This window comes from Agelaius tricolor, unplaced genomic scaffold (assembly GCF_023055355.1).
Source record: "Agelaius tricolor isolate 1412-34295 unplaced genomic scaffold, bAgeTri1.0.p SCAF_3, whole genome shotgun sequence".
NCBI classification, from domain to species: Eukaryota; Metazoa; Chordata; class Aves; order Passeriformes; family Icteridae; genus Agelaius; species Agelaius tricolor.
The window spans coordinates 6271124-6293672 of NW_027269263.1; the positions used below are offsets into that span (position 1 = coordinate 6271124).

Sequence of the window (22549 nt, forward strand, 5' to 3'; positions counted from 1 at the left end):
TGAAACCTTTCATGAAAATAAGTGCATTTATTTTAATTTTTGCCCTTCTCAGCATGTTTTCTTTCACCAGCTTCCAAATGCTGATATTGTTTGGTGCCTCTGAAATCAGCAAGTTTCAGGTATCTCTTTGAGTTTCTTCAGCTGAGTTAATCCCCACAGGCTTTTCCTGAGTTTCCAATGTGGTATCTTCAGAGTATCTTGGACGAACTGTGCTCTGAGTTTCTTCAGCTGAGTTAGTCCCCACAGGCTTTTCCTGAGTTGCCCATCTGGTATCTTCAGACTGTCTTCGATGACCTGTGCTCTGAGTTTCTTCAGCTGAATTAATCTCCACATGCTTTTCCCGAGTTACCCATCGGATATCTTCACAGTATCTTGGACGAATTGTGCTCATAGCTGTGAAAAGTAAGGATTTCAGAATTGAATTGAAAAACACGTTCTGAAGAAAGGAAGTTCCAGACGCTATGAGCCACTCTCGGGAAGTCTGGTAGCCGTAGGACAAACCATAGAGCACGATGAAGAAGGATGAGAGCACGGTTATGGTCAGAACCAGGCCCCAGGCCACAGGGACACACCACCACCACAGCAAGGGCTCGCTGTCCGGGATCTTGCGGAGCTGCCTGATGGTAGTGCTTAGTCTCCTGACTTTGGACAAGATGCTCCCTTCTAGGAAACTGGAACCTGACTTCTGGGGCGTTTTACCCACCTGAGGGGAGCTCACAGATGTCGTCTCCTCCTGTGTGTCAATTACATTTGCATCTTTTTCCGATACTATGCAATTATTCCAGTACGTAGAATCTACCTTTGGGTACATCTTAGTCACAACAGGAGGAGGATCCTTCTGGGAATACTTAAATAAGACAATTATTAACATTTCCACAGGGAGGGTAAGCAAAGCACATTCAATTCCTACTGATATTGATCTCATATACCTCAGGTATATTGGAGCTTCGTCATCCTTTCCAGCATTAAAGAACATAATGTTAACAAGCAAGGTGAATAATAGTACTGCTAAAAATGTACACAACCTTTGGAACCTGGTGAAAGCCCCAGCGTTAACAGGAGCAAAAATTGAGAGCCACAGATGGTACTCTGTCAGTCTCCTGTTAAAATGAATAAGAAAATAGTCGATTTTGGGTAGAGGTGTCTGGGGGTCTGTGACAGAAAATTTCAAGGCTCGTGAGGGATCGTTCTTGTCAAGGGAAAGCCATTTTCTGCACAGAAAGAACCAGACCTTCCTGGTGGACATGTCCTCAACTTCAGCTCTGCTTAAGAACCAGGTTGGAGATATGCCATCGTTATTGAGCCTGACCTTGAAGGAACTAATATCTCCCAATTTTTTCTTAGTAGTTATCAGAAAGCAATCAATGCTTCCCCGTTGGAAAGCTGGAGAAGGCTGGTGCCATAAACAACGGAATTTACTCCTGCCGTACTGGCCGATGAGCTGCAGGAAGACCTCTGCTTTGGTCCCAGCATTGCAGCGACTGCCTGTGTACAGAGTGACCAAAAAGCTCCCATCATCAGAGGCCTCATTGTCTGGCAGAACGATAATGTACTTGATCTCCCTCTCAGCCCTGTCTCTTCTTATAGCCCAGCAGCACAAAAGCAAGAAGATGATAAAAATACAGAGCACTATTATGAGGGTCAGTGGGTTTTTAGGTATGTCTGCTATCAGGTTTCTCCCCAGATCTACTGTGTTGGGAAGAACTACTACTTTGGCTGCCAGGAACCTGATGCTGGGTGCTGGAAGGGCTGACACACTCCTGCGACGCCGCATGGAGACACAGATACAGTGTACCTTCTCCCAGTTGGTCAGGGGACCAATCACACATGTCTCTTTGCTCCACTCACTTTCAATCCCATTCAGAAATAGGCACTGGTCATTAAAAATGTATATGCTCACCATTTTCTGGTTTGGGTACCTTAAGATATAGTGTGTCTTCAAGACAACAGTGATGTTCTGAGTGTCTGCACCACCTTTCTGCACTATGCCTACCAGCAGGGACTTTGGGAGACAGACTATATAGGGACCTTTAACGCTACAGTCATCAATGATTGTCTCATTTCCACTTGCAACTGTTTGCATGTTGTGAAAAGCAATAAATGAGGCCACGGGCTGAGCGCCAGTAAGATTGGTACCTGTAAATATCAGCACCTTGAAAGTAACTTTTAATTTTGTCATGATCTGGAAGTACATGCTCGTGGCAGTTTCATTGATCTCAAAATGAAATCCTCCAGTTGTGTAAGTTTGTGTTTTATCGGGTCCCATTAGTAAATTAAAAGTAGCAACTCCACCTTTCCTGGCAAGAAAAGCATCTGCTCTTTCAGGCATGAATGGAACTAGATCCCCATCAGTCTTAGTCTCTGCCATTTTAAACCCCATGACCATTGATATAATATCTGATGTGTAACCTAACCATGGGAAGGGGCTGTCATCAAATTCAAAAACGGCAGTAGAAAACACGGTGTCCGGCGCCACTCCTGAAACATTTCCTCTTCTCATTATTGGATAAAAACAATTGTGGCAGGTGTCTGTTTCAGGCAAATAATTTGTAATGTTCCAGGCTTCATTTTTCTTCAGAGTGATATTCCAGTGTTCTGTTTCTATTAGAGTTTCTATTTCTTCAGGGACTTTTCCCCAGAAAACTACCTCTGTTACACCTTCCATGATGGAGAAAACATGTTGAATTCCATTTGAACTGACATTCTTGAGATGCAGAAGATCAGCTCTTAGGACATTGGACAAGCATCTTAGTATTCCACTGGTCTGAATTTCTGCTCCCTCAGACCAATGGATCTGACTCCTCTGTCTCTTCAGAATTCCTGTTACTTCTGTCAGTTTCCCAATGGCAAGGTCTTGTGACCTAACATTCATTTTCTCAACTGACTCTGTGATTTCAGAAATAACAGCCACTACTTGGTTGATTTCCATGATGCTATTTACTGAAATATTCAAGGCTGCTTTAACCACAGTTTCCCGAAGGTGAGCCTGGGGGAGCTGGACAGTTGGTATGGTTTTAACAGAGTTTAAGAGTGAGGCTGCAAGATAAATCAAATAACCAGCTCTAAGACGATCACCAATTTGCTGAGCAGATGTGGACACGCTTAAATGGCTTGCTGAATCCAGCAGGTCATGAAACACACGTACAAGGGATTGAGCTCTAAGTGGCCTCCTCACATAGGCACGTAAACTCACCTGGGTAAATGCCCTGAACGCATCACGGACTTGAACGTGAATTGTCAAACGGTACCAACGAGAGGGCATTCCAACTGGGAGAAAAGATGGAGGAGTTTTAGGCTCAGAACCAAAGTACAGAATTGTGCCAAATGTGTTTTCCACCACAGAACTTACTGTGGTAGTCTGGGGTATGTTGGAAGCTACTATCACTTTATATGTCAGAGGTAAATGGCTGTCAGAAAATCCTCTACACTTAACAACAAATTTTGTCTGAAAGGCAAACCCGTAGCGGGGTCTGATGTTACACCTGCCATCCTGAGGTGGAGTATTTACTGCAAAGGGTCTTCTGTAGGAGGTGGACCTACCATCCCAGGTAGTTACGCTTAAGTGAAGTATGTAGGTTGGATATTGAGGCTTTATGAAAGTCATAGCATGTATAGACAGGTAAGCCCCAGACCTTCCCGTTGATGTTTTGGAATCCCAATCAAAATCAATTTCATTAGAGGTGTCTGAAAAAAGGGACCAGTGATATAATGGCTTGTTGCTCGGTTTACAGTTTGAGCATTTTCCAGATAGGGCAAATCTCTCTGTTGGAATTAAACTGGTACCACAGTTTTCAAGGCATTTCACATCCAGAACGAGTGGAGGGCCAGGATCTATTTCTATAACTTGATCAGCATAAGCCATCCTTCTGCCCTTTTGAATCACCAGGCGAAAGTAGTATAAGGTGCTTCCTGGGAGGTATTCTGGTGGTATTGTTTGAATGGGACCTGAGGGTGTTATCCATCTCAAATCCTTCTGGAATGGATGGCATCTGTTTTTCCATTTGAATCTCATGGTTTTATAGTCTGCTAAGTCTTTAGTGCAGTACCAAGTAAATATCAATGGTCCTTCCTCTGAATCAGGATCAGAGGATGCAGAACCATCAAGAGTCCATCTATCAGAAAATTTCACTGTGCGGACCGAGCCTCCTGAGATATTTGCCACTAGATCAGCTCTCTCAATCTGAACATAAATCATATCATGGGCCTTGAGGACTATTGAGGTCCTAATTGGGACTACCTCAGCAGTGAAATAAAACAGATACAACCCATAATCTAAACTATTAGCGGGAACAGTTAAATGTATCATTCTTACGCCAAACATGCTCGAAGTGTTTACTGGCTTTGACCAGTCCGGCTCAGTTTTTGTGTCCACGGCAGGATAGACTTGCCATTGAGGCCTGATAGATATGCCAATGTCGCAGTCTACGTTCAGCTTGACAAAGAGGAAAAATTCTAATGCCCTTTTCTTGTACAAGATAATGGATCTGGGAGTAGGTCTCTGAATCCAACACCTGAGTATCCTACAATTTTTTTGCTCACAAACCACTGGTGCTTCTATGGTTTTTGCAGTGCGGTTGTTGACCCTGACACTTAAAAGAGCCGGTGTAGGTGCACTGCTGGTGCAGTTCACTTTTGCCACAAACCCCGTGTATTTCTCTGCATCAAAGGGTAAAGCAGAGCGACGGACAAAACGCGTGGCATTTTTTACGTGGTCATTGTATGTGTATGTGCTACTCTGGACAATATGGTCTTTTTTTGTGCCAAAAAGCTGCAGATAGAAGGTCCACTCGCACTGAAGCATCGGATGTTGTGTAGGGATAAACCACACTAAATAACTAAAGTTCTGCAGAACAGAAGGACGGGCACTGCTGAAAACGTGGATGTCAAGGTCTCTTTCTGCCAGTGACCTAATCAAAGCCCTCTTCTGATTCATATAAAGGTACATTTTGAACCTGTACCACTGTGAGGCCAGAAACTCTATAGTGAGTAAGTAGGAGAGCTCCTTGTATTGGTAGAACACAGTGTGTGTGTTGGGACAATCTGTGGAAAAAGTGCTGTTGTTGTCTTTAGATGTGTAAAATGTTCCCTGGTTGTACCTGAAAATGTAAGTGCTGCTCTTGGTCTTCCCTGGACAAAGGTCGACATGTATGGGAGTTTCTTTGCCAGCAGTTAAGCTCAAGGTACCATTGAGCAGGTGCAGTTCCCCCATCAATTCCTCAAACCTCTTTCCATCAACATGGAAATAAACACTGGCCACCACTATCTCATCCAGGCTCTGAGGTGTAGAAATGGCACAGAAGTTGCTTGGCAGTGTAAATGAACTGTAGGAGCAGAGCCAACCTCCTATAGCCTGTGTGTCCACCAGTTTGTAGGCAAGTGTACTCAGGGTAAGGGGCTGAAGCCACCAGGACAAGCTGAGGGGCTGCTGAGGAACACTAAGGAGCTTGGAGCTGACACTGAGGACATGCACCAAGTCAGGCTCCACCTTGAGAGAGAGGTTGAGGCTTATGTGAGGCATCTCCTCAACACTGACCGAAGCAACGTGGATCCCGGGGTGCCTGTAGCGCACAGTCAAGCGGTAGCTGTAGTAGGTGGCACAGGTCTGTTCCAGCTCAACTCTTGGATAGACAGCAGGTGATGTTGTGTCCTGGTGCTCACTGCTGGGAAGGAGAAGGCTCGAGGGGACACCTCCCCGGCTGCTGAAGCGGTACTGCCAGCCAGCACTCTTGAGGCGTGCACACCAGCCCAGCTCCACGGGCTGCCACGCTTGGATAACGCGTGTCTGCGGCCAAAGCACGAACAGCCGCATATCCTGCTCGGCGATCTCCACGCTCACGTTGCGGTGAAAGCACTCGGGTGCAGCGCAGGAGGCAGACGAGCACTGCACTGTAAGAAGGCTGGAGGCCCCGGGTGAGGGAGCTTCTGTCTGCAGTACCACCTGGCCTGACCAGCGTGAGATGTTCCTCAGAGAGGCCCCGTTCAGGTACCAGAGGCAGCAAGGTGGGGATGGTGGCTGCCCCACGTCCCCCTCTACCTCCAGCCCTGCTCCTGGGGCGGGCTGGTAATGCAGGGTCACGGTGCTGTTCCACAGGCACGACACCCTGTGCTCGTTGTCCTGCCGCTGGAAGACTTGGCCGTGAGGGCCCGGGCAACTGACCCGCAGGGGTGACGGCTGGAGACGGACAGGAGACGCCGCCGAGCCCCGGCGGCAGCAGGCGAGCAGCTGCAGAAGGAGGAGAAGGAGGAGCGCGGCCATCGCGGCCAGAGGGGACGGAGCGGAGGACGCGCGGCCTGCCGCGGCTGCTCGTTGGGGTGACCCAACGGCTGGGACAGCAGCCCGAAGGCACCAGAGCCTCCTCCGCAGGGCAGCTGGTGAGAACACTATTTAACCTCGGACACCGGGCCGGGCCGGAAGAAGGAGCAAAGACTTGGGGGCCAATAATCGCCACCGAACTGCGGCTGGCGTCCCTCAGCGACGGCGCGGGGACTCCGCGCGTACCCGGCACGCACCGCCCGCCGCTCGCGCCGCTGGCGGCCCCGCCCCCGCTCGCGTCGGAGCCGCGGAGCGGCGAGATTGCAGCGGGACCATGGCTGCGCTGAGGGACTGCAAGGTGAGGGCAGGGCTGGGGGGCTGCGGGGGGATCATGGCTGCGCTGAGGGACTGCAAGGTGAGGGCAGGGCTGGGGACTGCGGGGGGACCATGGCTGCGCTGAGGGACTGCAAGGTGAGGGCAGGGCTGGGGGGCTGCGGGGGGACCATGGCTGCGCTGAGGGACTGCAAGGTGAGGGCAGGGCTGGGGGGCTGCGGGGGGACCATGGCTGCGCTGAGGGACTGCAAGGTGAGGGCAGGGCTGGGAGGCTGCGGGGGGACCATGGCTGCGCTGAGGGACTGCAAGGTGAGGGCAGGGCTGGGAGGCTGCGAGCGGCTGGCGGCGTGACGGGCGGACGGGGCTAGGGGGCTGCGGGGGGACGGCAGGATGAGGGGCTGCGGGGGGACGGCACCGCTGAGGCCCCGAGCCAGCGCGGCTCGGTCCTGCCCGTCCCCTGTGCCCAGGGCCGGCGGGGGCCTCCGTGGGGTCCCGGGGGCTGCGACGGGCTTTGGGGCTGTGGCGGGCGGGGAGCTGAGCCGGGCTCGCTGAGGCTGGAGCTCAGCTTCACACACTTGGGTGGGTTTCGGAGGAGGGAAGCTGCTGTTGGGATCTGGAAAAGGGCATCTCCTTCACCCATCTTTTCTACCGGGGAAACAGACCCATATGTGAGCATTTCTGGGTCTTGTTCCCAGCGCAGGGGTCCCACGGCACCCAGCTGCCCCCTCCGTGGGCCTCAGAAGTGGGTCAGGCCTTCGATTAAATCAGCCTCGGGTCAAAGGGTGCAACCTGCGGGAGCTGCTTACTGATTAAGTAATTTGAGTGCTCTCTTTCTGACAAACTCCTTTTATGGTTGTGTTTTGGTTAATTAGGGCAGTGGCAGGTTAAAACAAAGTCTTGAAGATTGTGTGAGACAGGTGCGTGGTTGACGGAGCTTTGGGGATCTGTCACGCAAGGAGTTCAGTAGGTGCCAACTGCAGCCCACAGAGAGCACAATTCTCAGAGCCAGCTAAGATTCTAGCAGAGGAGAAAATACAACTAAACAGTCAGCAGATCTCATGACTGAACTCTAATCTTAGAGCAGGGGAAAGGGCAGGGCTTTGGTCTCACCAAGAAGCAGTGAGAAGAGCAAAGGCCATGACTCTCTAATACAAGAGGAAAGACTCTCTCCTGGAGTTAGAGGGAGGGCTGTGGGAGATCAGTATAAGAGAACCCAAAGGGAGCCTCTGTGGGAAGGGGAACTGATCATCCTTACAGACTCTTGAAGCTGAGTTTTGCCCACTCACACTCCCTCCTGGACTTCTTCAGTCACAGTCTGATAACTCACTAGAGAGAAGCCCCAGGACCTGAGTGTTCCAAGTAGTCTGGGCAGGACCCCTTATGTATGTCCTAGAGGACAAGGGGTGCTGCCTTTTCTGTGATCCCAGTAGTTCTTTAGCTCTCAGTTGGCAGTGACAGATTAGGTTTGGAACACATCTTTTACATCTCTTAGGAGCCAGAAGCTGCTGTGGGGTGGTTCCTCCCTGTAGCCCATTGTCCTGCTGTACTAGCAGTGGCACAGAGTAGTGGCATCCCTGATGTGACACAGTCTTGCTGCCATTCTCCTGTTGCCAGAGTGGGAGTTTCCAGTGAGTCAGGTGGGCTGTAGCCATAGCAGGACAGACGCTTTCCAGAGTGGCTGGAAATAGCACATACCTCAGCTGGATCAGCAGTGTCCTTAGAGACAGATGCAGGCACATTTTCCACTAACCTTTGTTCTGCTGGTTTGTTCTGGTGCTCACACACAGACTTTTCCATTCTTGTGAATCAGCATCAAGTCCCCTTAGAATGGGACATCATTTTCTGCTTGGAAAGCACCTCAGGCTGTTGTGTAAAACAGTAAAACAGGCAGTGATGCAGAGACCTGCTCCAAAGGAAGCTTGTTTTTGATGACTGATGCTGAGGGTGGCTCCTGGCCTACTTTGCTGGGCACCATGGAAGATAGCCAGTAAGTAGCAAGCCTAACCTTGCTACCTGCTTGGCTTTTCTCTTTATTCTTTTTCTGGGTGATAAATGACATAGAGAATAAAAATTTTCAGCTCCCATGAGGCTGCTGAATAGAGCTTAAAGACTAACTGGCAAAAAAAGATAAAGGGATATATATATATATATATAAAAGATAAAGGTTTATATAGGTATATATAAACCTATAAAGATATATTTATAAATAAATGTATATATATATATAAAAGATAAAGGTTTAAAGGTATGCACACAGGATTATAAACATGGCTGGAACCAGTGGAGAAACAGATAAGAAGGACTGCAGTGTTTTTTTGGCAAGTTACATAACTCAGAAACAATAGCACATGACCAAAGAAAAAGTTCAAGGAAAGGTCACCTTTAATATCAAAAGCATTCAGTGAATATGACCACCAGAGACCCCTTTTTATGACTCTCCAGGTCCAGAAAAGAACTTCCAACAGGAGGAAGATGCATGAAAATTCATTCTAGGAATTAGTTCTGTGTATTAGATAAGAAGCATGTATTAATAAATATGTATGATTATGGTGGATAAAGAAAGACTTTGTTGCAAAGTCTCACCACACCCACAGAGCAAAGAGAGTGTGTCCTGTGCAGATAACAAATTCCTGCTTCCTAGTGCTTCAAATTGTGTTAGGAAGTTTATTCCAGCCAATTTCAGTATCGTGGATATAGTATGAATTGTAAAGAAAATGTGTAATTTTAGATTCAGGTCTAGTCTTTCAGGCATGTAATTTGAAGACTCAGTTGCTTTAGCTGTTGGAATGTGAGCCTTTAATCCAATCACAGTGGGAAAGCTTTAGGATATATTAACAAAGTTGTCTTTGCTGGGTTACTTAAAAATTTTGATGGATTATTATAGCTAGGAAATGCTTTTAAGTGTAAAATGAGAAGAGCTGAATTCTTGCAGCATCAAGAAGGACTAAGCCCCCATTAGGAGAAGTCTGATTAGCTTGCCCCAGGTCTGTTTTTATAATAGTTGTCTATCTTCCATATTCTGTGTACTGCATTAAAGTAATGCTGAAGTGATCGGGGCAGCTTCTCAAGCGAACTCTGCTCATTTGCCAGCAGTCAGCCAGGAGATGTTGTGCCTCAGTCATGTTATGCTGCTAGAAACTGTGGCAGCCCAATTCTGTTTTGCTTTTTAGCTTTATCCATTTCCCATGTTCTTACTGTTGTTAGGCTTGTGTGTGTAAATGTGTGATCCAAATTTTCAGTTGGTTAACTCCAGAGACTGAGTAGATTTGCTCTGCCAGGCTGTTTGGTCTGCAAGTTGATTCAGAAGAACATTATTGTTTGAAGAAGATTACAGATTTATAGATTATAGGGTTTTATTTTACCATGTTTCTACTTCACACGAGGTGTGCCTGTAGCAGAGGAACTCACCAACAGCTCTAAAGAATTCAGAATGACAGGTGCTGGGGCAACCCATCGAGATCTTCTGGTAATTGTTGGCTTCTTTAGTCTCACTATTAGCTCCAACTAATTGAGTGTTAATGTAACTGCAACTGAACAAAAGGTTTGTTTCTGCCTCACACTGTGCTTCCAACTTTTCTTTTTAAGAGTGCACAGGGGATGAAAATACCAGAACAGCTTCATTTTGAACATCTGTCAGTGTCAGGAAGATGAGGGTGTAAAAGGAGCACGTTTGTGTTTGTTTGTTGTGCAGGCCTGGCAGGATGCTGGACTTGTCCTGTCCACGACCAGCAATGAAGCCTGTAAGCTCTTTGATGCTGTGCTGACACAGGTATGACTGAAAATGGGATTCAAAGGGACTCGTGCATGGAACACTCTTTACTGTAGCTGATACTTAAATTTCTTATCAGCTGGGAGAGCCTCAAAATGAGGCCAGCACAGGAGTTCAGCCTTTAGCTGGCTGCAGGAAACCCTTTTAGCAGAGGGCTGTACCAGATGCTGCAGCCGTGGTGAAAACCTCAGCCAGTGAGCTCATTCCACTTGATGCCAACACATCAGCCAAAAACCCTCTAGAAATCCAGAGTAATTGGTTCTGCTGGTGACTGAATGATATTAAACCCCAGTTTTTCTGGCTTTTTACTACACTAAACCTTCCAGAATGCAACATTTGTCTTTTAGTCATTTGCCTTGCTGTTGAATTTTAAGTGTCTGTGAGAACAAAAAGAAAAAATCCTCCTTATCATGGAGGATTTCTCCACCCTCTCTTGCTCTGCCTCTCTTACAGTATGCAACTTGGACCAATAATGAGAGCCTTGGAGGTATTGAAGGATGTCTCTCCAAGCTAAAAGCAGCAGATCCAAACTTTAGTGAGTATAACCTTTGATTCTGAGCATTGGAAGTCCTGGGTTAATGCCTGTTGTCTTGGTATTTAACTGACTTGGTTTATTCAAGGGGAAGGTGATAATTTATAGAATTCTGTAAAACTTCCTCAAACTGTAGAGCAGGCAGAATGCTTTTGTGTGGTGTTTTTTTTTCTTTTCATTTCACATAATATTTGAGTGGCTGTCATGAAAACCTTCTGAGAACTTTAGGCTTGGGAGACTTCCTAGACCCCTGTGTCCACAAGTCAGTTTTATTGAAAACGCTCAGCTCCTCTGGTGTTTTGTGGAGCTGAAGGCTCTGCCGTGAGCTCAGCTGGTGCTGTGCTGTTTCCTGCAGCAATGGGACATGTCATTGCCAATGGCTTGGAGCTGATTGGCACTGGCAGGACCGTGAGGCTCGACAGGGAGCTGGACAGCGCCGTGAGAGCCATGGTGGCACTTTCCGAGTCACAGCCACTGACAGAGCGGGAGAGGCTTCATGTGTCGGCGTTGGATGTGTTTGCCAGGGGGTGAGTCCTGTGTCACCCTGCTCGAGGGGCTGGCAAGAGTTCCTTTGTCTGCTGCAGTGAAGTGAAGGTTGGCAGTAGCAGTGTGTCATGGTGGCTGACCTCTAGCAGAGGATCAGGGTGAGATGTCACAGATTGTCCCTGAATTTCTCTCTTCACCCCAAGTGCCATGTCTAGCTGGTGAGCAGCACTGTAGAAAATTAAGTGCTCTATTGCCACCACTTCCTAGTGTTAAGCACTCCAAGTTTAAAATGTGCAACAGATCCATCAGTGTGGTTTAGAACTAGGAAATGAAGTATTTTTCTACAGTAGGGTCCAGACTCAGATGCACAGACAGAAAATTACAGACTTCTCTCTCTTGTCTCCCTATGTCAAAACCTATTTTCCCTGTAAAACAGGGAGGTAAGAGTGTCACACTGTGTGCTGTAGAGGCACACTCCTTCATTCCATATGATAAATCTGTATGAACTGCAGAACATATGGGCTAATGATTCACTTTCATTATTTGTTTGCCAAACAATTGGGCAAGCATGGATTTGCCTCACATCTCAGCAAAGGAAATGAGTAAGCTACTGAGGCCCTGCCACTGGGTTTGATTCCCACAAAGGAGAGAGAAGGCGTCTTTTTACATACAAAGTTCCATTAATTATGGTGGGTCCCTCTAGGAACTATTCAGCCCTGGAGGAAAATTTTTAGGTTTATGGTTTAAGCTTGTTTCATTTTCCTTGTGTGTTACAGTGATTTGGTGTAACCCAACACGATTTCTTTCATAAGATTTCTCAGAAGGTGCCAAATGAAGATAATCCTATTATTATCTTAGAAAAGACCAAAGAATTCCTTCAAGGAAGACAAGAAGTCATTTGGTGATGAATTTTCTATTTTTCAGCATTGTTTGAGTTCAGGACTAACAGTAGGGGCAGGCGTGTGTCCCCTCTTTCGGTGATGGAAATATTTTTTTTATTTCTAGCCAACTTCCAAAAGCTTGTGATCTATGGGAGCAGATTCTGCAGAGCCACCCCACTGATCTGCTAGCCCTCAAATTTTCCCATGACACTTATTTCTATCTGGGATACCAACGCCAGATGCGAGATTCTGTTGCCCGTGTTTATCCTTTCTGGACCCGTGATGTTCCACTGAGCAGGTGAGTCACGCTTCACTTGGAAATTGCTCTTTACCTGGTGTGCAAGGACTATGTGGTTTTTAAAAGTTCAGGATCTTTTGGAAACAAGACATGTAGACAAAAATCAAGAGTCTAGAAATTAATCAAACTTGACCACGGATAGAAGGTGTATCCCTCTTGACACTGTTGGTGAGGGATTTTTCTTAAGTGAGCTGTGTCTCACTACTAACAAATATAGCACTTGGTGTGTAACACATAGGATAAAATCATGTCCTCACCCAGGGCAGTGGCAAAATGTCTTCATCTTCCAAAAAAATACTATTCATCTTGATCCACTAAATAAATCAGGTGCACATAACATCCCTATTTTTTTATTTTTATGGCTTAATGGGGATGATTTACAACCAGTTTTAAAGGGCCACTTCACGTAAAAGTACCCTCCTGTGGTTTTGTGGGCACTGGGGAAAATGTAGAAGATTGCCTTTGAGATGCTCAGATAGATTTGGTGATAGCAGTGTCTCACTTCTAGTCTTTTAATTCTGCATCTTACAACTGTTTTGGAGATCAGCAGCTGGTTCTGTGTGGCTGGTGATTCCATCTCATCCACAGATGGAAATGTCCATTCTGATGTGCATGTTGTCACTGTTTGCCATACTGGTGTCTCAGGGTCACTCATTTCCTCTGAGAATTAGCTTGGTAGTTCTGTATCCTGTGAGCTTGAACCTTGTTGTAAATTGCTCTGCAAGGACTTTTTGAGTTAAATGCTCTTTCTAATGTGTGTTTTCAGTCCTGGACTAAGCCTTGTTATAAATGGATGATGTGTTCTTTTTCCCCCTTCTGTTAGCTATGTGAAGGGCTACTACTCTTTTGGACTCGTGGAAACAAACCTTTTTGACCGTGCTGAGGAGGTTGCCCATGAGGTAAACTGCCTGCTGTTGGTGCTGAGAGGCTTGAGAATTCTCAGACAGGGTGTTGGTTCCTGCCAGTTGTTAGTCAAAGCAGCAAAGAGATACAGCTCAGCATGGAAATGCTCACAGATCTTTGTGAGACTTGTTGATAACTCTTTTCACATCTCTGCCCCACCAAGGCAGTTTCACTGGACTGCATTCCCCTCACTTGCTCATGAGCATGCCCTGTCAGATGGGGCCAGAACACCCCTATAAAATCCATATATCAGCCCACCTGCTGCTTCCCACACGTATAATTGGCTGTTTGCTCCTATTAAAGAATGTTGGATTGTTTTGACATAGTCTGCTCTCAACAATCAGTCCTGTTTGGCTTCCTGCTCCCTTTTTGTCCCCTAGATGCTTGTTCCTGGATTATTGAACAATTAGCTGTAACAATGTTCCTGGGGATCAGGATCAGCCAGCCTGTTTCCTTTCTATGAAGATAGTAATTACACTTGACTTTCTCCAGTCCTCAGGATTATCCCTGTCCTCCAGGAGTCTCAGACACAATTAATCTCTAATGGGTGTTCTTGGCAAAACTTCTGTTACATCAAATTGCTGAAAGTGAAAATAGAGACTAAACCCTAAAACTTAGCCTTTACTAACATGCCAAAAGCCTAATGGGAGTTGTTGGGCCAAGGAAGAGGAATTGGCTGAATACTCATAGCTGGCCATTTTTTGGAAAAGAAATAGTTATCTGCAAGGCACTATATGATGGAATATATTGTGCCTGTGCCTGCAGTTCTTTCATTGATGCATGTCTGTGAAATAGATGTCATTTCACAGTCATCATCAAAGCCTGTGTTTTAAAGTGTTTTGCAGGTGTTCATCTCCCTGCAGCAGAAGTTGGGAAGTGAAGTCAGCCAAGAAACATTCTCTTCCTTTTCTGTCCAAATCAGACTTCTGGGCTGTGGTTAGTTGGAGTGGTACAAAGATGTACTTAACATGCAGCAAGTAAAAAGTAGTCTCTTGTTCCTAGATAAGCAGTGATAAATGTCTGCATTTGCAAGTTTGTAAGGCTCATCGTGTTTTCCTGTTTTTCACTCACAGGCTTTGGCTATAAATCAGACAGATGCATGGTCTGTCCATACTATAGCTCATGTAAATGAAATGAAAGCTGAGGTGGAGAAAGGCTTAAAATTCATGAAGGAAACAGAAAAGAACTGGAAGGTAAATGTTTTTGTGGCATCCCTGAAGAAGCTATTTTTAGGTTTTCTTTAATTCCTGTAGCCAAGTTCTTGAGTCCTCTGCCTGCAGTTCCTTCCTATCTGCAGACCTGTTACAATCAATGCAGAGTTTGTATATTAGAGGAAATCCTACTTTGAGGTGCTGCTACTCTCCATGCAGCTTTTAAGCAAGAGGCAGGAAGAAGTGGCATGTTAGGAGGCACATGACTGTCCCTATTTGTGATCTGTTGTGTGGTTATAAAAATAAAGTGACCACTGATTCTTTCACAAGCTTTTGACTTAGGCTGATGTATGCACAGATAGTCAGTTGAAGGACCTGGCTAAATCTCCTCATGAGACCTAAGGTGAAATGGAAAATGGCACAGTCAAATCAGCTGTTTCAAAACACTGAAATACTTGTTTGCTTCTGGATGGGGAGGGGATTTTAAGAACAAAGAAAAGAGAAATTATGCTCTTACATATATTCTAATGTACTAATTACTTTTTAGTGTATCAGTTACCTTATATATCCAACATGTTTGATACCATCTTTCAGAGTATTGAACAGGTTAATTAGTCTGTTATGTGGTCCTTTGCTGTAAATTAAGTTTTATTTTGTGTTTGATAGCATGTACCCAGTGATTAAGTTTGTTACATTCAGAGCTGAGAGCTGTGAGGTTTGCCTTTGCTAGAACCCACAAGAGTCTATTTTAGAGTCATCTGAGCTGACTGTCCCACCTCACACCAAGAGCATGACTGTGTAGTGAGACTAGAAAGGCTGCTTTTATGCTTGTTTGATTTTTTAAGTTTAGCATTCAGATACTGGGCTTGGAAGCACAGACAGAAAACTCTTGCTTGAAGTTCACACCTGTCACTTCCCAGAAAGCATTTTGTCTTTTAATATGTTAGTTTTAATGAAACTGTGATTGGCAGTTTGGGTGATACCTTAAAAACCCCAGTCAGTGATTTTTGGATCCATTTTTTTTTAACTCTTGGTTCTTAAAATAGTTGCATGTCTCTGTGATTCATACTCTTTTATCCAAATAAAATCAAGTGCAAGCCCACTTCTCTCTAGCAGTTTAATCTTTTTCAGAGCTCAAATTTAGCAGCAGGGAAAAGGTTTTGCTTTATTTAGTGAGGTAATTCCATAATCTTGTTTGTATGACATTTGGAATGGCAGTGTGATATTCAACTTGATATTATCAGTGTTTATGCCAAGCACATAACTGCTTCTGTTGCTTGGGTTTGGTTTGTGATTTAATATTAAACAAGAAAAGATTACCAGAATGTTTATCTTAGAAGCCCTGACATTTATTGGGAACTTTTACCTTTGTGCTTCCTGAAAGTGGTTGTTACAGTTGTCAGTATGACAATAAAGATGATTTTTCCACTTGTGAGACCATTAAGTTTAACTACAGAACCAGGAGAGAGTGGGAGGAGAGGGGTGAACCTTTCTGATACTTTAATTTTCACCAAAGGATTATGGAGCTACATTGGTCTGTTTTTGATGCATTCACAAAAATGAGCTGCAATTGCCTTGAAGTGCAGGCTGGGGAAGGGGATTGGAAGTTCTGGTGCCAGCTGGAAAGGACAGTGTGAAATTGGTGCAGTTCAGCAAAAATTCATCTCACCTGATGAGCTGCCAGTGTGTTTGGCATCTCTTGCAGCTTCTGTAGCCTGTTGTAAAACTTGTTTAAAAAGTGATTCCTCTTTGTCTGAGGTAGGTTCTATGAATGGCCCTCAAAAGCCTCCATATCCTCCTCTCTCCACTATCTGGCCAGGTTACTTCAGACAGACAAGATGCCTAAATTTTAGATGAGACAAATCTTACTCTTCTTAGGGATGTGGATTAAATTTCTTTTTTAAAAAGGCTGCTGAAGAAAGATGAATTCTGAGGCATCCAAGTGAAACTCTTATCTGAAAAATGATGTGGGGGGAACCTTGGGTTTGGGGTGTTGCCCTGAATAGCTACAAATGTACCAAATGAGAAGGTGTCCTTGCAGCTGATTTAAATTTCTTGTCTCTTTTGTGTCTCCTGAAGTACTCAGTTTTGCTGAAGGAGGAAACAGAAATCTGACTAGATAACTTGAAAAGGGGAGTTATTTTGTAAATATTTTTTTTTTCTCTCCAGAGCAGTGATATGCTTGCTTGCCATAATTACTGGCACTGGGCTTTATACTACATTGAAAAGGTATGAGATATTTTCATACATGTGCTTTATGGTCTAGATAAGTTATCTAAAGCTCTTTAAAAGGCAGAACTAACATTTCCTTGGGGGGGTCAGCTATTTAAAGGGATGTTTTTATAAAATAGCACAATTCTATATTTACAAAGTGGCATAGTCCTTTATTGTTGTTATTTTGAGAATTTTAATTGCATTGGTCATCTTTCTAAGAATGTTGAAATATTGCTTTGAGATTATTGCATGTTTGAAGATCCAAAAGTCTCACTAATTATATTTAGCACAGTTATTTGATACCAAGATGAACGTAGATCTCCAATTTTGAGACAAAAATTAACAAAATTCTTAGCAAATTCAGTACTCATTTTCTGGCCCAAAAATTTGCTGACTATAAAAAAAGAGGCCATAAACTCTAAATTGGGTTGCCAATGCTATTAATTATTGTAACTAATTTTTACTATTGAAAGCCTTTAAAAATGGTTGAAATTTTACCCAACCTGTCAGAATTTCCTTGGATTTAATGCTTAGCACTCGTGGGGCTCAGCTTAATAGGGAGATAAATGTGGCATCCTTGAGAAGGCAGCATCCTTTGGCCAGAAGGCAGAGGAACACAGAAGGAACATAATTCTCAACAGGAGTCCAACAGTTTATTTATTTGGTCACTTCCTATCTACATAACTTTTTTGAAGGCTGCTTAAAGCTGCTTTTTCCCATCTCTTTGCATACACCATGGGATGCACTGATTTTTGCAAATAGCTCTGAAAGGAACATTAGCATGAGAGGCAATACTTCTATGTTTCTCCTTCTTGCTCAACTTGTGCCAGTATTGGTACTTATTCTTAGTGGGAACCTCAACATACTGATCATTTTGCCTATTAAATCCAGGTTTTTCTGCTTTGAATACCTCAAGGTTTCTTTGGCTTTGTTTGTTTTGATCAGGCAGTCCTGAAGAGCTGTTATGATGTCTGTTAATGTGTTTGTCTCTGGTTGCTGTGTCTGCACATTAACCACACAGTCCTCCTTTGCTTTTCCAGGGGGAATATGAAGCTGCTTTGACAATTTATGACAAGCATGTGAGTAGGGGCCTTTTTATCTTTACTGAGATCATACAAGATCATGATGTGATGATGGCGATGTGTGCTTTCTTCCTTCTGTGTGACATTGAAACCTATCACAGTGCATGATCTGTGTATAAATATTGTTCACATCTGTTACCACAGTCTTTTAGGGAAACAACTTCTCAGCAGTTCTGGGGAAAATGCCCCAAGGATTGAGTGTTACATAGTTTGAGTGCTTGAAAGAGCTGCAGTGGTACTGATTTCCATTCTGTCCATGTTTCTTATTCATACCTTTCAAAGGTAAATTAGTCAAAGGACGTCTACAAAGATCTAGTTTTGCATGTTAGGTACAAAGTAAACTGAATTTCAAAACAACGTTTGTAAATAAGCAGTATCAATTTAGATAACGTAGCACATCTTTGTAAGGATTGTAAAAATACTGCAAGCATTAGGAAAGCTGCTGGGCAGATTTCTATCTGCTAACATTGATCCAGTGAGGTAATATTTGTGGCAGAATTTTGGAAAAAATAAAATACTGTGGTGACTCCCTATATTTACTGAGAAAACACATGTAAATCATATAAATTTCTGTCATTGCAAATTCCTTTATTCAAGAAAAATGCAATTAGAACTATTACAAAACAAGTAATTTTGAATTAATAGAAGGATAAAATTAATTTAGTACTGTGAAAATAAGTTTGATAATCTGAGGAAGATTTCACTAGTGCATCACTTGGCCAGCCTATGAGTCCTTGTGATTACAGATTGCTCCCGTGTGCCTGGCAAGTGGAAGCATCCTGGATATAGTTGATAACTGTTCAGTGCTGTACAGGCTTCATCTGGAAGGTAGGATATCCTCTGGCCATTCTGTTTTATAACTTTTTCTTTTTCCTTTCCCCTGCCATTCACGTTGGGGAAGTATTTCAATATAATTGAAGCAAGCTCGATCAGTGTGGCAGAAAAAACTTGAGAAAAGCATCAGTTTGAAGTTCCTAATGTCCATAAGCTTTATTCTTCCCAAAAGTTTCAATTTTCCATGCCAGTGTGGCATAGCAGTCAGCTCCAGCTAGCATAGGTCACATACTTCTTCTCTGACAACTTCACTTCTATTGTTCCTGGAGTCTGAGGCTGAGCAAACAAGTGCATAAACCTCTAAAAACCCATAGCACTTTCTGGATGTAAATTTCCAGTCACATCCTTTTTTTTCTGTTTTGATCCTGATTGAAATAGTATGGGTGTATCATCCTCTGGCTTTTGTATTCCCCTAACTCAGTGGCATTTCCCCTTTTAAGTCAGTGTTTATACACCAGGGTTCATGGCAGGGGACATGATGGGCAGACAGTATTTCACACTGTTCTGCTAAAACACTAATGATGTATTGGGGTTTTTATTAAATCCATCTTCTCACTCTGTCTGTGATTCCTACAGATGGCTCATGGTGAACAGCACCTCCAAAACATTATGAGCAATCTCATAACAAAGCCAGAAGCTCACACAATGCAGGCTAAAATAATGCCTTTCAACTCCTGACAGTCAAGAAACTCTTGGCCCACGTAAGGCAGGCTGCAGCTGAGCATTATTGCTGCATACATTTTGCTCCATCAGGAAATGTTGAGTTCAGTGGGAATGCATTTTATGCTGAGTGGCTGGCAGTAATTGCAAAGTTGTACCTTCTCATGTGGCAATGTTATTGAGAGAAGTGTTTTTTACTCTTAGGTGTAAAGCTTGGGAACAGGTGGAATGATCTGCTTGGGGTTACAAAGAAGCACACCAAGGATCACATTCTTCTGTTCAATGACGTGCACTACTTGATGTCTTTCCTTGGAGCCAAAGACCACAAAGCTACTGAGGAGCTTTTAACAACTCTGCAGGAACTTGCCAGGTAAGCAATGGAATTCCTGCACTGGGTTCAGTGAACAGCCCTCTGAACTTCAGGGCAGTGATGCAGTGATGTCTCTGGCTTGCTGAATAATCAACATGCTGCTCCCTGCCTTAGCATGTCACTGGGACACATCTGGTTTAAGCAGGGCAACATCCAGCTAGGAGATCCAAACTATTGTCTATTTATTGAGTTAAGGTCTAGAGAGGTTCCTCATGTTGTTGAGCAGAAATCTTTTGTGTTTGAGGTCATGGACACCACCTGAGCAGTTGCTGTCTGTTCCTTTAGTGAGGTCACACTGCTGTGTTACAGACAAAGAGTAAAGTGTATTAATAAGAACATTCTACAGGTTATGTCAGCTGGCTGTGGTGGATGTTTTCTGCTCTAGTTTAAAAGGTTAATAACAGAACATTAGTTGGTAGTGATATTCTAATGGCTACTCTTTGATGTGTTGTTAAGTCCTCATGCAGGAAATAAGGCTTCAAGTACTACTAAAATAATAATCTAGAATATTTCACTTTCAAATTAAGTTATTTGAAAAGGTTGAATATTTAAGTACTACATTCAAATGGTGAAGGTTTTGTGTTCCCTTAGGTATTAAATGACTGTGAATTGCCTTGTTTATTGTTTTTAGGGGTTGATATATAGATGCTTTAAATTCAATTTCTTCCCCTACTACACCCTTTTTTTCTCTGTTTAAGCATCTGTTGCTTCCTTTGCCTTGAAAAAGAAGGAAGGAAGGAGAACCTAAAATTGTCACTATTTGTTCCTGACTATATGTAGTTTTGAGGAATACTATAATTTTTAAGAATACTTATCAAAACAAATAACTTTCAAAGCAAGCCTGTCTCATTTAACTAAAGTAGAAAAAAGCAAATATCTATTGTTATTTGTTCTATTATTTATATAAATATGTCAGGATATATAAAGTATAGAAAACTGTCCACCAGAGGCTTTAATGAACATGTGTTCATATATGTTATTTATTCTTTAACCCCTGCTTCCTTTCACTTAATTTCAGCCTTAATAATACAATACATGTGTACATTTTTAGCTGTAATTTGAAAATTATAAAGCTTCATTTCATTATTTGAGAAAGCAGGCTGTGAGCTGAAGGGACTATATTAATGATTGGATTAATTTACGTCTATCACAAATATGTAATATATAAATGATACCCCAGAGGCGTTTTGTATGTGTTAAGAAAGCAGTTTTACAACCTGGGCACAAACATCCGGCATTGCACCAGTATTTTTGCCTGGCCTTAGCCATGGAAAGTTGCTGGGAATTTGTCGGGTGTCCCATGGCGCTCTCTGGTGGTTGGTGTCACAGGCTCCTTTCCGTGGAAATGCTGGACAAGACGTGGAAATGAGGAATTGTTCCATCATTTTCATCACTGGCTGTCCCAAGCTGCTTCAAATGAACATCTATTGTGCACTTTTATCTTTCTAGGATGCCACAGTTTGTTTAAGGAATGATAAGCACATAGGGCAGGGTTGCCTACTGGATAATGAAGGCTGGCCCAGGGAAAGAAAAGGAAGTTTTGTAAGGCTGACTTGAGAAGGAGCTGGCTTGCAAGGTCATGAGTGGGAGCTGTGTGCAAGGACTGGTGGCCACATGTGGTCAGACAAAGGACTAGCAGTAGGATGTTCTGGTGGGGTCAGCACAGGAGAAACTGCAGTTTTCTTACTCTCCTAGCCCAAACTGTTCATTGCAGAGCTAGGAGGGGTTGGGCTTGTGCCTTTTGTGGGTATATTCAGGAGGATAAAAACTGATTGCTGGATGAGTAACAAAAAGGTGAAAGTAGCATAACTACACTGAAAGATACGACCTAAGTCAAGTACCTGAAACATCAGGCTTTGTACAGAAAAAAAAAATAAAAACCTGTCTGCAGGCAGGGGCAGACTAACATTGGAATATGGCTATTTATGCTTTGGCTTATGGAAGTTAACCACTTTTTCATTCTACAGAGCACCTTGTGAAGACCACCAGCTTTCCCTGGCTCCTCGTTTGGGGCTGCCACTGTGCCAGGCTTTCATGGAGTTTGAAAATGGGAATTGTGACAAAGCTGTCGACCTGCTCTACCCAATCCGTTATGAACTAGTCCAAGTGGGAGGCAGTGATGCTCAGGTAAAGGAGATCCAGAAAAGACTTTTTGATGTGACTCAATCCCCTCTCAGTAGCCACCATGAAGCACTTACCTCATCAACAGCACTTCAGTGTTAGACAAGGAAAAGCTGAACTCTGCTTGTGACTGATCCTGTTTGCAAACACTTACTAGCAGGGTTAGCTATTTATTTTTAATGTTGATTTGTTTCCTTCCTGTGAATTTAATAGTTTGGTAACCAAGACATTGTAACCAGCAATACATTAAAAATTACTTATTAGTTTGTATTTTGCTGACTTTTTTTTCCAGAGAGATGTTTTCAGCCTGTTGTTGATTCATGCTGCTTTAAATTCTAAATCAAAGGCCAAACGAAACCTTGCAAGGTGAGTATTTCCCCTGATAAATACTTGTAGAAGTAACACTGTTGCTAAAAGTAAGGAGTAATGAATATACTCTAAAAGTAAGAAGTAATGAATATATTCAAACCAATAAATTTAAGACTAAAATTATATGCAAGCATTTGTGTTAAATGTAGCAACACTTAACCAGGATAAAAAGTAAAACAGTTTCCAATTCCAAAGGTCCACTCTTTCAGCCTGGATGGATGATCTGTGTATGTTCAAGGGCAGTTGATTTTCAGATGGTTCCGGATTTTCAAATGGTTCTGTCTTTAACTATA

At 43.6% G+C, this 22549-nt stretch overlaps 2 protein-coding genes across 4 annotated transcripts in view; one reads left to right on the plus strand and one right to left on the minus strand.

Moving 5' to 3' along the window:
- Positions 1–6278, minus strand: PKDREJ (polycystin family receptor for egg jelly). Its single transcript, XM_071422307.1, has one exon. The coding sequence runs from the start codon at positions 6254–6256 to the stop codon at positions 116–118; it is 6141 nt and encodes a 2046-aa protein (XP_071278408.1). The 5' UTR covers positions 6257–6278; the 3' UTR covers positions 1–115.
- The window catches only part of TTC38 (tetratricopeptide repeat domain 38), a 21706-nt gene continuing 5425 nt past the window's right edge, over positions 6269–22549 (plus strand). For 2 of the 3 annotated variants that reach the window (XR_011678477.1, XM_071422312.1), the window contains exons 1-13: positions 6269–6611; positions 10278–10355; positions 10809–10890; positions 11243–11414; positions 12379–12552; positions 13376–13451; positions 14529–14648; positions 16776–16835; positions 17861–17899; positions 18649–18730; positions 19601–19766; positions 21734–21893; positions 22180–22253. Coding sequence is in view for 2 of the 3 variants with exons in the window: in XM_071422312.1 (XP_071278413.1) it covers positions 6588–6611; positions 10278–10355; positions 10809–10890; positions 11243–11414; positions 12379–12552; positions 13376–13451; positions 14529–14648; positions 16776–16835; positions 17861–17899; positions 18649–18730; positions 19601–19766; positions 21734–21893; positions 22180–22253 (1307 nt within the window). In the remaining variant the exon portion in view is untranslated. Of the gene's footprint in view, positions 6612–6850; positions 6896–10277; positions 10356–10808; positions 10891–11242; positions 11415–12378; positions 12553–13375; positions 13452–14528; positions 14649–16775; positions 16836–17860; positions 17900–18648; positions 18731–19600; positions 19767–21733; positions 21894–22179; positions 22254–22549 lie in introns of those variants that run through there. The other variant, XM_071422313.1, reaches the window with a different exon arrangement.